Source organism: Ranitomeya imitator, chromosome 7, assembly GCF_032444005.1.
Source record: "Ranitomeya imitator isolate aRanImi1 chromosome 7, aRanImi1.pri, whole genome shotgun sequence".
NCBI lineage: Eukaryota > Metazoa > Chordata > Amphibia > Anura > Dendrobatidae > Ranitomeya > Ranitomeya imitator.
In genome coordinates this window covers 181,577,244-181,591,300 of record NC_091288.1, presented here as the reverse complement: position 1 = coordinate 181,591,300, position 14,057 = coordinate 181,577,244, and the positions used below count along the sequence as shown (strand labels likewise).

The window sequence follows — 14,057 nt, the reverse complement described above, 5'->3', positions numbered from 1 at the left end:
GACACATCAAACTTATTGAGAATTTCACAAGAAAAACAATGGTGTGCTTGGTTTTAACTTAACTTTATTCTTTCATGGGTTATTTACAAGTTTATGACCACTTATAAAATGTGTTCAAAGTGCTGCCCAGTGTGTTGGATTGTCAATGCAACCCTCTTCTCCCACTCTTGACACACTGATAGCAGCACCGCAGAAGAAATGCTAGCACAAGCTTCCGGGATCCATTGTTTCAGATGCTGCACATTATATGTCCTCTAATGTCCATGTGAAGTCAGCACCATGTGTGGAGCTTGGATTACCACCGTGGTGATGCACACATATATCACATCTCCAATGTCTTTACTTAATAACAGGTTTGTTAAACCATTAATTAGTTTGTCTTGTTCTATCCCATCTTACTTAACAGGATATCCTGCAGTTCATTCTGAATCAGAAAGACGGAGCAAAGAGCCAGGTTTGAGGATGAGCTAAACCCATGGGGAGATACACCTTAGGCCTCTTAATCTGGTGGCGAAAAATGAAGAGCAAAAAACGTATGAAGAGGAACAATATGGCAGAGACTTTTTCAAGTATTTCAATATGAACCCATTTTGGTTGGGTTATAACAACTGTAAAATGCTCAAGCATGTTCCTGATCTGTCTTGTAAAGCACAAACATATAACATTTGATAGAAAGTCATTACATTGAAAATGTATCTAAACATAACATAAAAAGAGACTAGAGAATGGGTTGTGCCTAGGCATTCTCCCAAGACAATTTTTAGAATATGGTCATCACTTATACATAGTGAAGGCAGCCATTTTTTTTCAACCTAAACAAGTGGCACGGAGAGACGTAAAGCACAAAGTACTTCATATATTCATCTTGTCTCCAACTTCTTAGGAGACTAAGGCTGCGATTGGGCATTTGAAAGGTTACTTGTCACTTTGTGGGATCGACGAAGCACCTTTTGGGAAGAAAATATTTTTGTAAAATTTTCATAAAAAACTCTGCCATTGGTGAGAATGTCAACTGCTTTCTTGTGACGAATGGTGGCCATGGACATATGAAAAGGCTTTTCCAAACTGTGGCTGTAAAGCTGGTGAAAGAATAGAACTCCTAGAATGCATTGACAGCCTGCAGCTATCGGTGCAAGATGGGTGCTGTAATTTTGCAATCTCTAAAGAGACCTAAGTTGGAGATCAATGCATTAGAGCAGTGGTCAAAGTGACAAAACCTTGACCAGCTCTAAATGGTAATGTGAATAGAGCCTATCCAGTTGTTTTGCGGACATCCTCAAAGATATATATTGGAATTTTTAACGTTTTCAGAAATTACCCAATTGCTTGGCACATATACCAGTTTAATCTGATAATCCCATGTTGGTTCAGATGATAGCTCACCCACCTTTTATCTAATGTTTATGGGCAACGTAACTACTAGAAGATTTATCACATGATATTCTTGGATTGTTGGTATCAACACTGAGATCAAGGAATCAGAATGATGGAGGCAAACCTAAATCTATCCATGTAACGATAATCCCAATGTTAGTGCTATTTTTCTCAGGCTGTTATACCTGGATATCTTCTGTAGATATTAAGGGCAAAACTTGAAGTTGTCCACTACTTGGAAAACTTCTTCTCATACCCCTCGCTTGGCCCTGATAAAACAATAAAGCCTATATTCACCTCCCGTGCCGGCGCCGATCCCGCAATGTTGGCATCTGCTCTCCCCAGGGCTGTTGTGTGATGTTGTGACGCCAGCGCCCATTCAGCGCTAGTGTCACTGTCTCCGCCTTTGGACAAATCGACCATGAAGAGGAAGTCAAAGATCAGCTGCAGCCCGGACTTCCTCTTCATGTTCAATTTGTCCGAAGGTGGGGACAGTGACGTCAGCGCTGACTAGGCGCCGGCGTCACAACACCGCAAGAGAGCCCCGGGGAGAGCGAGGCCCAATACAGTGTGAATGGTGCCGACACGGGAGCTGAGTGTAGACTTTATTATTTTTATATTGCCAAACATTTTGATCAAGAAGGGTTTGTCATAGTAGTGGACAACCCCTTTTGTTCTGTCACGTTAAGAGGATATCGGTTTCTATTCACAAAAGCAAACGGATGGCAAAAGGATTGATCTAACTCTAGATGTCTGGGCATACATTTCTCATAAATGGCAGAGTTGGGATGAGGAACTTGATCTGACAAACAGAAGCACAATTTCATCTAGGTCTTATTTGTTAAGACTGTCTCAGCAACCAATAGGAGTTCACATTTCTTTGCAAAATGAAGAAGTTTAAAAATGAAAACTGAATTCTGATTGGTTACTACTACTCATTAGGTCATTTTGAAGATCTAGTATCTGTAAATTTGCAAGAAAGAAAACATTAAAATAGTTTTTGTGCCAATCTTCTAAGCAGACTAATCTAAGGTATAACAGAATCTAAGGTGCAAAATGAAAGTAATAAAAAATGATGGCAGCTGAAATGGAATCGCACAAAGTTGAGAATAAGGTTATCACATTTACATGAATACAACGTATTAGTGAAGTCGTAGCATTATAACCTAGTGGATAAAGTTTAGCTAGAAAGTCCTATAAATAGGGGAATCATCCAAAATACAAGCTGGCTGGATGAAGTAAGGGTTGACTGACAGTAAAATATATTTTTTTAGACATGGATTGATTAAAAATAATCAATGGAGACATACTCGCCTTCTAGGGCAGGCGGCTCTACAGGTCTCTGCTGGCTTGGAAGCGGTGTGTGCCCATTTGGGAAGTCACTGCACTCCGGTAATTGGCTGCAGCGGTCAGGTGACTAGACGAGTGCATCATTGGACGTTTCTCTGATGACGAGCTCTTCTAATAACCCGACCGCTGCAGCCAGTTACAGGCTGCAGCGGTGCTGTGACTTCCAAACATGACGCACTACTTTTGTAGCCGAATTAGACATTCAGAGAGTCCAGTGATGGATCCACGGGGGGCACTGAAAGGCGAATACGCTGACCCGGGTTTTCCTTCCAGCGTTGAGATTCCAAGAAGAGGACATTAAGCTATAATGCGTCTTACACGTAATCCTAATTTTTGCTATATTTCAAGCTTGATGCCTACTTTTCTATATTAATGCTAGAAGCAGCACAAATGAACATGTCCTCGTGTGTCAAGTGCCAGTCGTGCTTCATCACATGAGAAGACTGTAATTGCAGAATATTTTTATTTGCCTTAGTAAAGTGATAACATGGCCCATTATGTGGCATCACACGTGGGATTACGCAGGTTGCAATCTCCATTGTGCATTGTATTACGGGTTGAACCGCACATGGTTGTATATATGAGGACTTGCAGTGTTTGAAATGTTTGAAGTACATTGATAATTAGAAAATGTACATGATAATTAGAAAATGTACATCTAACACGTATTTACTGTAGATTATGTAGTGTCTTGGGTTAATAGGGTTGTCCACTACTTTTATATTAATGGCCGATCCTTAGGATAGGTCATCAATATCAGATTGGTAGGGATGTAATACCTTACACCCCCGCCGATCAGCTGTTACCGATGCCGGCGGCGGCCGGATGTGCTTAGTTGCAGAACGGAAAACCACAATTCCGCCAACTATATAGTGGCCACAGCAGGGTACTGCAGATCCACCCCTACTCACTCCAATAAGAAAGGATGGGCAGAACCCGGCAACTATAGAGATGACGGAACTACGCAACTGATCACAGCTAGTCGACGGGGGTACTGCTGGGTTTCGCACCACCGCCGAGCCTTTATGGATGACCTACCCTCAAGGCACAGTCAGACAGCTATTGGAGTGAGATCGGAACTTAGTGCACGCATTGGCTGGCGGTTCTCCCGTCCAGAAAGTGACAGCTGGGGTCGGGAGAACCACCGGCCGGTCCGAGCACTGTGTACCGATCTCCGTTTGATTTATACGGCTATCTGACTGCTCACTGAGGATAAGCCATTAATGTAAAAGTACCAGACAAACCTTTTAAGTATTTTCCAAAAAAATGGTGACAATGTTGAGTAAGTTACCCAAGATACCTCAACAGAAGTTGTTACCAAGCTGTGTAATATCCAATAATATTGGGTACAACAGCACCAAGTAAATTTCCAACCAAAGTGCCAAAACCAGGGCCAAAATAAAGCGTGCCTCACAGGTTGATTGTTCACCTCCCCTTATAGGTCCCTTTTGACCAAAAAAAGAAGGAATCATAGGATAAAGTCTAGGATTTCGAAGATACAGGACACTTTTCTGGTCTCTTCTTGAGTCAATCAAACTTACTAGAAAATCATACTGAGGAGGTACAGATACAGATTCTGCAACTCTTTTGTACTATATTACATATCATTAAGAGGTTTTTCATGATTTTTTTAAGGATAAGTCATCAATATCAAATTGATGGGGTTCATTTTTCTGGCACCACCGCCGATCAGATGATTGAAGGAGCCGCGATGACTCAGCTCCGTGCACAGTCTAGTGGCCATGAGTGGTACTGCATGCTCACTCCCATACAAGTGAATTATAAATATTAAACTTATGGAAAACCTATTAAACGATACCCAGAATTTTATTTTATACCTAATATCCAGTCCCTTTATAACATGTGCAGCAGATGGGTGGGTGTCTGAACCCCACTGATCACTTATAAACCACTCAGCAGAGACTAGATAAACCTAAAATGATATGCACCCTTTTAGTTTTTAACTCCTTGGTGTAATGGTGCCTGTGGTCAGCAGAAGAACTGATACTATGTGCTCAACTACTTTTGATAATGCAGCCCATTAATGTACTGGGAACTACATACTATTTTCCTAGGAATGAATAGGGAGCATTCAGACTGATTGCACTGTGAAAGCGATAGGATTCATGTACGAACATTGCATTTAAGTACCATATTTCTACCACCGCTATATCAAATCCCATTGTCCTGCTTACATTCATAGGAAAAAAAAAGTGTTTGCTAATTGGCTTCTGTGCTTTAGTGCAATGTTTGCAGTGTTAGTAAATGAGCATTAGATAACGCACACTTTTATTATCCTCGGTGCTCATATAATGTTAATGATCATTTAATCAGCCAATTGCCAAAGGTAATGAATAATAATTGTGTATTTTTTTCATACCGCCATTCCATTTTTTAAAATCTGTATGGTATCTCAAATGTTATGATGCTGTTAACAAGCATGTGCATGGCGTATGTTCTTGCACTGTACTCTGGGAACTTCTTGGGAATTGTAAATGTTTATCCAAAATTCCCAACTTCCGGTAAATTATTCTCCTCGACATTGAAATTGCAACACCAAGAAGGAAAAGTTTGTGGATTTATGGAAATCACAGGTCGGATGGATGAAAAAATATATATTTTTCAATCAATTTGATTTATTGACAATCGCCATGCATCGGAATCCCCGCACTTACACGCCTCGGCCGCTAACAAGGACATTATTAATGGTTATAAGGAATGTTCTGCCATGACAGCACCAGGTCACACATTGCTTGTGCTACTGTGAGTGGCCTAACTGTGCTACCATAGCCTGTAAGGAATGTTATTGGTTGGCAGCTGCAAAGGGAGCTGCCATCAGAGGATCTTGATGATTTTGCGAAATTCATTCACCATGACAGAACATTTCTAAGACAATCATTAAAGGGAATGTCCAGGCTTGGGGCTCAAGTCTGCAGTCACTCAAAGTGACTGTGAATCCCCACAACACGCGCTGTTGGGATTCTCCGGTGTTAGCACCACAAATATTCGATTTGCGCACTTGTGGTCACATTCCGACTAGACATGTCCAGCCTCCCTCACTACACTTGTATTGAGTGAAGTTGCGCATGTCTAGTCGGCACATGCCCACATGTGGTCAGGTGCCCGCCCGTTCCCGTGGAACACTGGAGAATCCTGACAGTGTGCACGGTGAGGATTCACATAGAGTGACTGCATACTTGAACCCCAAACCTGGACAATGCCGTTTACGTTCGTGGAGTTCTGCACGTGGGGATCATACTCAACACTGAATAAATAAAGAGGTTTTGAACATTTCTTTTCCATTTTTTTTTATCATTTGCAGATTACTAACTTATCGATCATCCATCCTATGATTTATAATAAGTCCATGACTTTTCCTGCTTGGCGTTATAATTAGTCATATTGAGGGGTGTGGTTGGGAGCATTGTAATTAGGGGGTGTTTCTATTGAAGAATGCTTTTGATTTTGTATAAACACAATGTAAGGGTGATTCTGTGATATTCATAATAATAAAGGTTTTATAGAAGCTGTTTGTGTGATGGAAGATTATTTACTTTGTCTTTTTTTTTTTAGTTACAAGTCCATAGTCAACATTTCCTACATGACCTTGCTCAACTTTGTCAGAAGGTCAAAATCCCCGTTAACACCAATGCTCACATCCTGCGAGGCGTGATCAGTGTGTATTTATCTGCACATTGATATGGATGGTTATTTGGCATTTCAGGAAAGATTACTGGGAGATCTCAAACCTATAATGGCGACTTTACATGATGTGTTAAAAGAATAATGTTTCCAGCCTTTTGGGGGGCATTACGGCAAAAAACACATTGGGAACTCATCATACGAACAGGGCCTAAGGGTGCAATTATACTTGCCGCTAATTAAGAAAGAGCGATCCTAAAAAACACTAATCACCCAAGCGTTTGATCATTGGGGAAGTGACGATTAAGCTTGCTTAAACATCCATTGTTCTCGGCAGCACATTGCCCTATGTAAACAGGTGCTGTCGAGGACAATGCTATTCTATGTGCATAGAAAGATGGCATCAAAGGTTGTTCTGTGCACATGGACGTGTCTAACCAGGCTATTAAATGACCGCAGATAGCCTGTGAATATTAGCACAGTGAGGTCCGACCATTTACAACAAGGTGTACTACAGTTTGATATGTCTCCATTAAAAATGAACTGATCACAGAGCAATAATCTGCGGGAACCCCCAGAGATCAGTAGGAAACCTGGAAGTCGGGGTTTAATTTCCCTGCAGCGCCACCACAGGGCAAATTAAGCATTACACTGTGGTCATTAAAATCAATGCGTTGTCTGAGCAAGGGAGATGATATTTGTAATTGCTTTCTAATTTGATCCTGAATACAGGTCATACTCCGGATGTCACAAAAAATAAAACTTTTTTTTTTCTTGTCTTGTCTCTTTGTCCCATGTGGATTTACTCTTAAGACATAGCTATATTTCTGAACATCATTTTACAATTTCTCAGAGTTTTAGCAGTAAACGCATAGGAGGAAAGGTGTTACATGACAAAACAAGTGAATGTGACTGGTCAAATGTAAAGAGATCTATAGAGACCGGTATGAGTATGAAACAGGGGTCCTGAGATTCGGAAGTGACGGTAACAGGCAAATCCAGAAAGCTTGTGTCTGAGGGGCAATCATGATCACATGTTGTCTAAGGACCATCTACATTTGTGATCTGCAGTAATGGATGGATTATAGAAATAATACAGATAAAGTAGCAAGATTTGTAGAGACAGTGAAGATGGACAGAACACGTGACAGCTTCACTGAACATAATCCAGGACATTTGATTAGCGGCATTAGACGCGATCATATGGCAAGTCCCTGCCATTCAGGCAGAAAATCCTACGAGACGGGCGCAAAAATCCTGAGTGCAGAGATAAGGGCAGGAGTAAACAGACGGATGGGGTGTCGTCTGCATGCAGATGGGATTTAGTGCCAAGCAAACCGATTACCTCTCCAAGCTGGAAAGTAAATAACAATGGGAATAGACCCTACAACTAATTTATTTGTGCGTTCCATTTCACCGGTCATGACGGTGGTCTGCGGCTGCTGCACGGGAGCAGGAATATCCCCCTCTTACCTGCCAGCTGCTGCAGCTCTTCTTTTGATTAGCCGGCTTGGTGCGACATCATGCCAGGCTGGCTAATCAAAAGATGAGTCACGGAAGAGGCGGAGCAGTGCTCCCGCGCAGTGGCCACAGACCAGTGCTGAGGCCGATAGAACGGCATGTGCCCATCGATTCACACCAATTTTACCCACCACCGATTATTGATCGATGGCAAGAGTTAGGAATACATGCAGCATGAAATTGCCACCTCTATTGGCAAAATACCCGGCAAATGAGGAGGGACAGTAAAGTGGCACTAAACTTCTAAAGGTGTTCTAAATGTGTTTTAAGATGACAAACATTACTGGTCTATTTTTATGGCCTAGTGAGACGAGCCAATGATCGTGGAACGATTACGGACCGGCAACACCTGACCAACGAGCAAAACACTCATTGATCGAATGCAACCTTAAGAGGACCTTTCGCCAAATGTTTCATGTTGACCTGGACACGCAATATAATAGTGGAATAGCATTTAGCACCTATTGAGTTAACTTTCGTTAAAGGGATTGTCCGCCCCGGACAGGTGAGGGCAGGAGACATAAGGATCAGGCAATTTAAATGGCAGATGCTTTTGTTTCCAGGGGAAGTATGCTGCTGATAGAGGAGTCCTGTATAGCCAGAGGTGTTAATTAAAGTAGTTGTCTGGATTTAGGGTACAAGTCTGCAGTCTCTCTATGTGACTCCAGACTTGTGAATCCTCACAGTGTGCAGTGTGTTGGCTGTTTGGATTTTCCAGTGCCGGCTGTGGGCGCGGACAGGCGCATGTTTACAAGTATGTGAGTTACATACATGCGGGTGCCGACCAGATGTGCACAGCCTCGCTCAGTACCAGTCAATTGAGCAAAGCCTGTGCATATCACATAACCGCTTGCTCCCAGCGCCGGCAGCGGAGAATCCTCACAACGCGCCGTAGACTAACTACAAACTTCTACCCCAAAGCCGGACAACCTGGGAGAAGGATACAAAACAAGGAGGTGTGAAGGTGCATGAATCTGCTCAGCCATGCCAAGGGTGTGCACCAAGCACTTGTGCTTAGTTTGAACAGATTACTTTTAAGGGCTTTATGTTTAAATTAATGTGTCCAATAAACCAGCTGACCATTATCTAGTTTATATTAGAGGTTTAGATCTAAATTATTCCAGAAAATAAGTCTTCCGAGTTCTTGGCTTGCCCCTTAGATTGCAGTAGTGGGGGTAACAGTGTCAGTCACCACCGGTATAAGTGCTCTAACAGTCACCCATTTCTAGTCGTTAGTGTTATTACCCAAAGGAACCAGTTTTGAGCAACAAAAATGGCAATAAAATAAGAGTATTTCGATACGGCAAAAAGGTTCAATACAAAGTGGTTGTGTAAGATTGGATAAAATTGGAGCAAAAGAGTAAAATCCTCATTACTTACCTGTTGAAACACAGGCCGATCCAGCTCTGCTTCTCCATTGCTCCCTCAGTCTTTACTAAAAGGGCTGCAGACAATCACTGGGCTGAGTAGTGCTGCTGAGGTCGATGGCCACGAGTTGTGGAAAGTGACATCCCCCTGTGGTGGCACTGAAGCATCAGGGGATTGAACAGATAATTTAATGTTTATTTTGTTATTTTACATCATTGCCCCAATTTTGCCCGATCTCAGACAACCTCCATAATTTATCAGATAACTTATCAGAAATTGTGTGTCAAAAGTATCTCTGGAAACTAAACGTACCTTTTGATTCCTGCTTTTCCCAGAATTCTTGAACTTTTTTATTAATGTCTTTAGTCTCCCTGAGATCTTTTTGCCACTGGCGTAATTCTTGGACTTCTGGATCACAGCGTACCTAGTGAAGAAAAAAAAAAAAGAAAGCAAAATAAAATAGTGTGGCTCTGGCCTTCTGTCCTCTCTTAAAGCATCCAGGAGCTACGGTGTGATGATAAAGTGCATAAAATCATTCAAAGGGTCAATTTATTAGACAAAAACGTATTAACAATATTTCCTGCTTCTGTGTTATAAAGAAAGATTATTCCTGGTATGATGGCCGGCACATAGGATATTTTCTTGATTCGACAGCATTTTCGTCCCACGTCATAAAGAAGATCAGCCAACCAGGCGAGAAGCACAACAGTCCCCGGGCGATTGCGGTGTTTGTGCAGTTGCAGAATGTCATTTGTATTAATACAGCCGCCTGAGAAGTTCTAGGACAGTTCAAAGAAAATCAACAAGAAAGAAGATTTCTCTATCACAGCTACTGAGAATACGGAATGAAGTATAACCTAATAATAAACTGTGAATATATTGCACAATATGCAAATAATCTACATTTTTTTAAAAGGAAATTGATGGAACTCATGGTTTCCGATGATCGCCAAGAAACTCCTCTCTTTAGGAAAGGCGATCAATGCCAGTGTGTGTACGATTCAATGGAAGTCACAGAGAAAAGTGGCACTATTACTGAGCGTCGTCGTGGTGCAGACAGTGTGGCACTAATGTTCGGGCATGTGCAGGGCTTGGAGAGGCAGAAAATCAACCAACTTCTCCATCTGGCAGCAATGGCTATGAGGTATCTAACTTGACAACCATAGTATCTGCCCCATTGTAAAACAGGACAAAAATAGGCTATAATGTCAAAAATTGTAAAAATATACACCGATCATTCATAACGTTTAACCACCTCCTTAACATTGTGTAGGTTCCTCATGTCACCAAAAGAGCTCACACTTCTATAAGGAGAACTGCCCGGCACGGAGTTTCTCCTGCTCTGTAATACACGATCTGCCGACTAGCCTCTCGGGATCAGCCTGGTTTTTCCATCACATTCGACAGATGCTTAATCAAACAGAGGTCTTCTCAATCTGGAGACATGTCATCACCCCGAACTCTTCATGTTCCTCAAACTGTTCCTGAAGAATTATTGCAGACCACCGCTGCTATGAAGGGTGTACTGCTCTCTACAGTTTTAAGGTAGGGGGTACATGTCAAAGTCATCCGCATCCAGATGAATGCCAGGACCCAGGGAACACCAGCAGGACATTGCCCAGAGTCTTCTTTCCATAGTGGATTTTTGGGTCATGTCTCCACCAGGTAGGTGACGCACACGGCCATCCACATGATTCAACAGATCAATCCACCTTCTTCTACACCTCCATGGTCAACGTTTGATGTTTAAATGCCAATTGTAGGTGCTTTCAGTCACGGACAAGGGTCAGCATATACACACTACACTGACCAGTGTGATACTTTTCGTCAGTGTCGGCAACTTCTTCAGCAGTTTGTGCCACAATAGGTCTTCTATGTGTTTGGACCTAAACAACTACGCTTCAGTGCCCATTGGCATAAGAGAATTTTGAGCACCCACACCTCTGCTACCAACACACCGGTTGTCCTTCTTGGACCATTATTGATAGAATTACCCCCTGCATGCCACAAACACCCTAAAAGACCTGATATTTTAAAGATACTCTGACGCAGTCTTCTAGTCATCAGCCCCTTTGGCTCGGAACCTTACGCTTACCCATTTTTCATGTTTGCAACACATTAAGTTCAAGAATTGACCGTTCGCTTGCTGCCTAATATATCTCATCTCATTGATTCACAGGCTAATCAATATGAATCACTTCACTTGTCACTGGTTTAGCAATATGGCTGATCAGTGTATGTAACGAATCAAGGATTAACTAGTTATTCATAATATCAAAGGTGGGTGCAGTGGTCAGACCTCAACCGGATTAACTAGTTATTCATGGTATCAATGGGAGGTCCAGTGGTCATACCACAACCGGATTAACTAGTTATTCATAGTATCAATGGGAGGTCCAGTGGTCAGACCACAACCGGATTAACTAGTTATTCATAGTATCAATGGGAGGTCCAGTGGTCAGACCTCAACCGGATTAACTAGTTATTCATGGTATCAATGGGAGGTCCAGTGGTCATACCACAACCGGATTAACTAGTTATTCATAGTATCAATGGGAGGTCCAGTGGTCAGACCACAACCGGATTAACTAGTTATTCATAGTATCAGTGAGGGGGTTCAGTGGTCAGACCTCAACCGGATTAACTAGTTATTCATAGTATCAGTGGGAGGTCCAGTGGTCATACCACAACCGGATTAAGTAGTTATTCATAGTATCAATGGGAGGTCCAGTGGTCAGACCACAACCGGATTAACTAGTTATTCATAGTATCAATGGGAGGTCCAGTGGTCAGACCACAACCGGATTAACTAGTTATTCATAGTATCAGTGAGGGGGTTCAGTGGTCAGACCTCAACCGGATTAACTAGTTATTCATAGTATCAGTGGGAGGTCCAGTGGTCATACCACAACCGGATTAAGTAGTTATTCATAGTATCAATGGGAGGTCCAGTGGTCAGACCACAACCGGATTAACTAGTTATTCATAGTATCAATGGGAGGTCCAGTGGTCATACCACAACCGGATTAACTAGTTATTCATAGTATCAATGGGAGGTCCAGTGGTCAGACCACAACCGGATTAACTAGTTATTCATAGTATCAATGGGAGGTCCAGTGGTCAGACCACAACCGGATTAACTAGTTATTCATAGTATCAGTGAGGGGGTTCAGTGGTCAGACCTCAACCAGATTAACTAGTTAAGGTACCGTCACACTAGACGATATCGCTAGCGATCCGTGACGTTGCAGCGTCCTGGCTAGCGATATCGTCCAGTGTGACAGGCAGCAGCGATCAGGCCCCTGCTGTGATGTCGCTGGTCGGGGAAGAAAGTCCAGAACTTTGTTTCGTCGCTGGATCTCCCGCTGACATCGCTGAATCGGCGTGTGTGACGCCGATTCAGCGATGTTTTCGCTGGTAACCAGGGTAAACATCGGGTTACTAAGCGCAGGGCCGCGCTTAGTAACCCGATGTTTACCCTGGTTACCATCGTTAAAGTAAAAAAAACAACCACTACATACTTACCTACCGCTGTCTGTCCCCGGCGCTCTGCTTCTCTGCACTCCTCCTCCACTGACTGTGAGCACAGCGGCCGGAAAGCAGAGCGCCGGGGACAGACAGCGGTAGGTAAGTATGTAGTGGTTGTTTTTTTTTACTTTAACGATGGTAACCAGGGTAAACATCGGGTTACTAAGCGCGGCCCTGCGCTTAGTAACCCGATGTTTACCCTGGTTACCGGAATCGTTGGTCGCTGGAGAGCTGTCTGTGTGACAGCTCTCCAGCGACCAAACAGCGACGCTGCAGCGATCCGGATCGTTGTCGGTATCGCTGCAGCGTCGCTTAGTGTGACGGTACCTTTATTCATAGTATCAATGGGAGGTCCAGTGGTCAGACCACAACCGGATTAACTAGTTATTCATAGTATCAATGGGAGGTCCAGTGGTCAGATCACAACCGGATTAACTAGTTATTCATAGTATCAATGGGAGGTGCAGTGGTCAGACCACAACCGGATTAACTAGTTATTCATAGTATCAATGGGGGGGTCTAGTAGTCAGACCACAACCGGATTAACTAGTTATTCATAGTATCAATGGGAGGTCCAGTGGTCAGACCACAACCGGATTAACTAGTTATTCATAGTATCAATGGGAGGTCCAGTGGTCAGACCTCAACCGGATTAACTAGATATTCATAGTATCAATGGGAGGTCCAGTGGTCAGACCACAACAAGATTAACTAGTTATTCATAGTATCAATGGGTAGGTCCAGTGGTCAGACCACAACCGGATTAACTAGTTATTCATAATATCAATGGAGGGTTCAGTGGTCAGACCTCAACCGGATTAACTAGTTATTCATAGTATCAATGGGGGGGTCCAGTGGTCAGACCACAACAAGATTAACTAGTTATTTATAGTATCAATGGGAGGTCCAGTGGTCAGACCTCAACCGGATTAACTAGTTATTCATAGTATCAATGGGAGGTCCAGTGGTCAGACCACAACCGGATTAACTAGTTACTCATAGTATCAATGGGAGGTCCAGTGGTCAGACCACAACAAGATTAACTAGTTATTCATAGTATCAATGGGGAGGTCCAGTGGTCAGACCTCAACCGGATTAACTAGTTATTCATAATATCAATGGAGGGTGCAGTGGTCAGACCACAACCGGATTAACTAGTTATTCATAGTATCAATGGGGAGGTCCAGTGGTCAGACCACAACAAGATTAACTAGTTATTCATAGTATCAATGGGGAGGTCCAGTGGTCAAACCACAACCGGATTAACTAGTTAC

The 14,057-nt window shown here is 42.7% G+C and overlaps 2 protein-coding genes across 8 annotated transcripts in view; one reads left to right on the top strand and one right to left on the bottom strand.

The window, feature by feature from the left end:
* The window catches only part of GPRC5B (G protein-coupled receptor class C group 5 member B), a 74,389-nt gene extending 73,848 nt beyond the window's left edge, over positions 1–541 (top strand). Inside the window, exon 4 of the mRNA XM_069734159.1 lies at positions 407–541. Within this exon, the coding sequence (XP_069590260.1) occupies positions 407–460 (54 nt within the window). The 3' untranslated portion in view covers positions 461–541. The remainder of the gene's footprint in view (positions 1–406) is intronic.
* IQCK (IQ motif containing K) overlaps positions 1–14,057 on the bottom strand; it is an 82,829-nt gene that overhangs the window by 10,067 nt on the left and 58,705 nt on the right. For 2 of the 7 annotated variants that reach the window (XM_069734161.1, XM_069734164.1), the window contains one exon: positions 9,568–9,679. In XM_069734161.1, coding sequence (XP_069590262.1) covers positions 9,568–9,679 — 112 coding nt within the window. Of the gene's footprint in view, positions 1–47; positions 505–9,267; positions 9,414–9,567; positions 9,680–14,057 lie in introns of those variants that run through there. The other 5 variants (XR_011314706.1, XM_069734163.1, XR_011314707.1 and 2 more) reach the window with 5 other exon arrangements.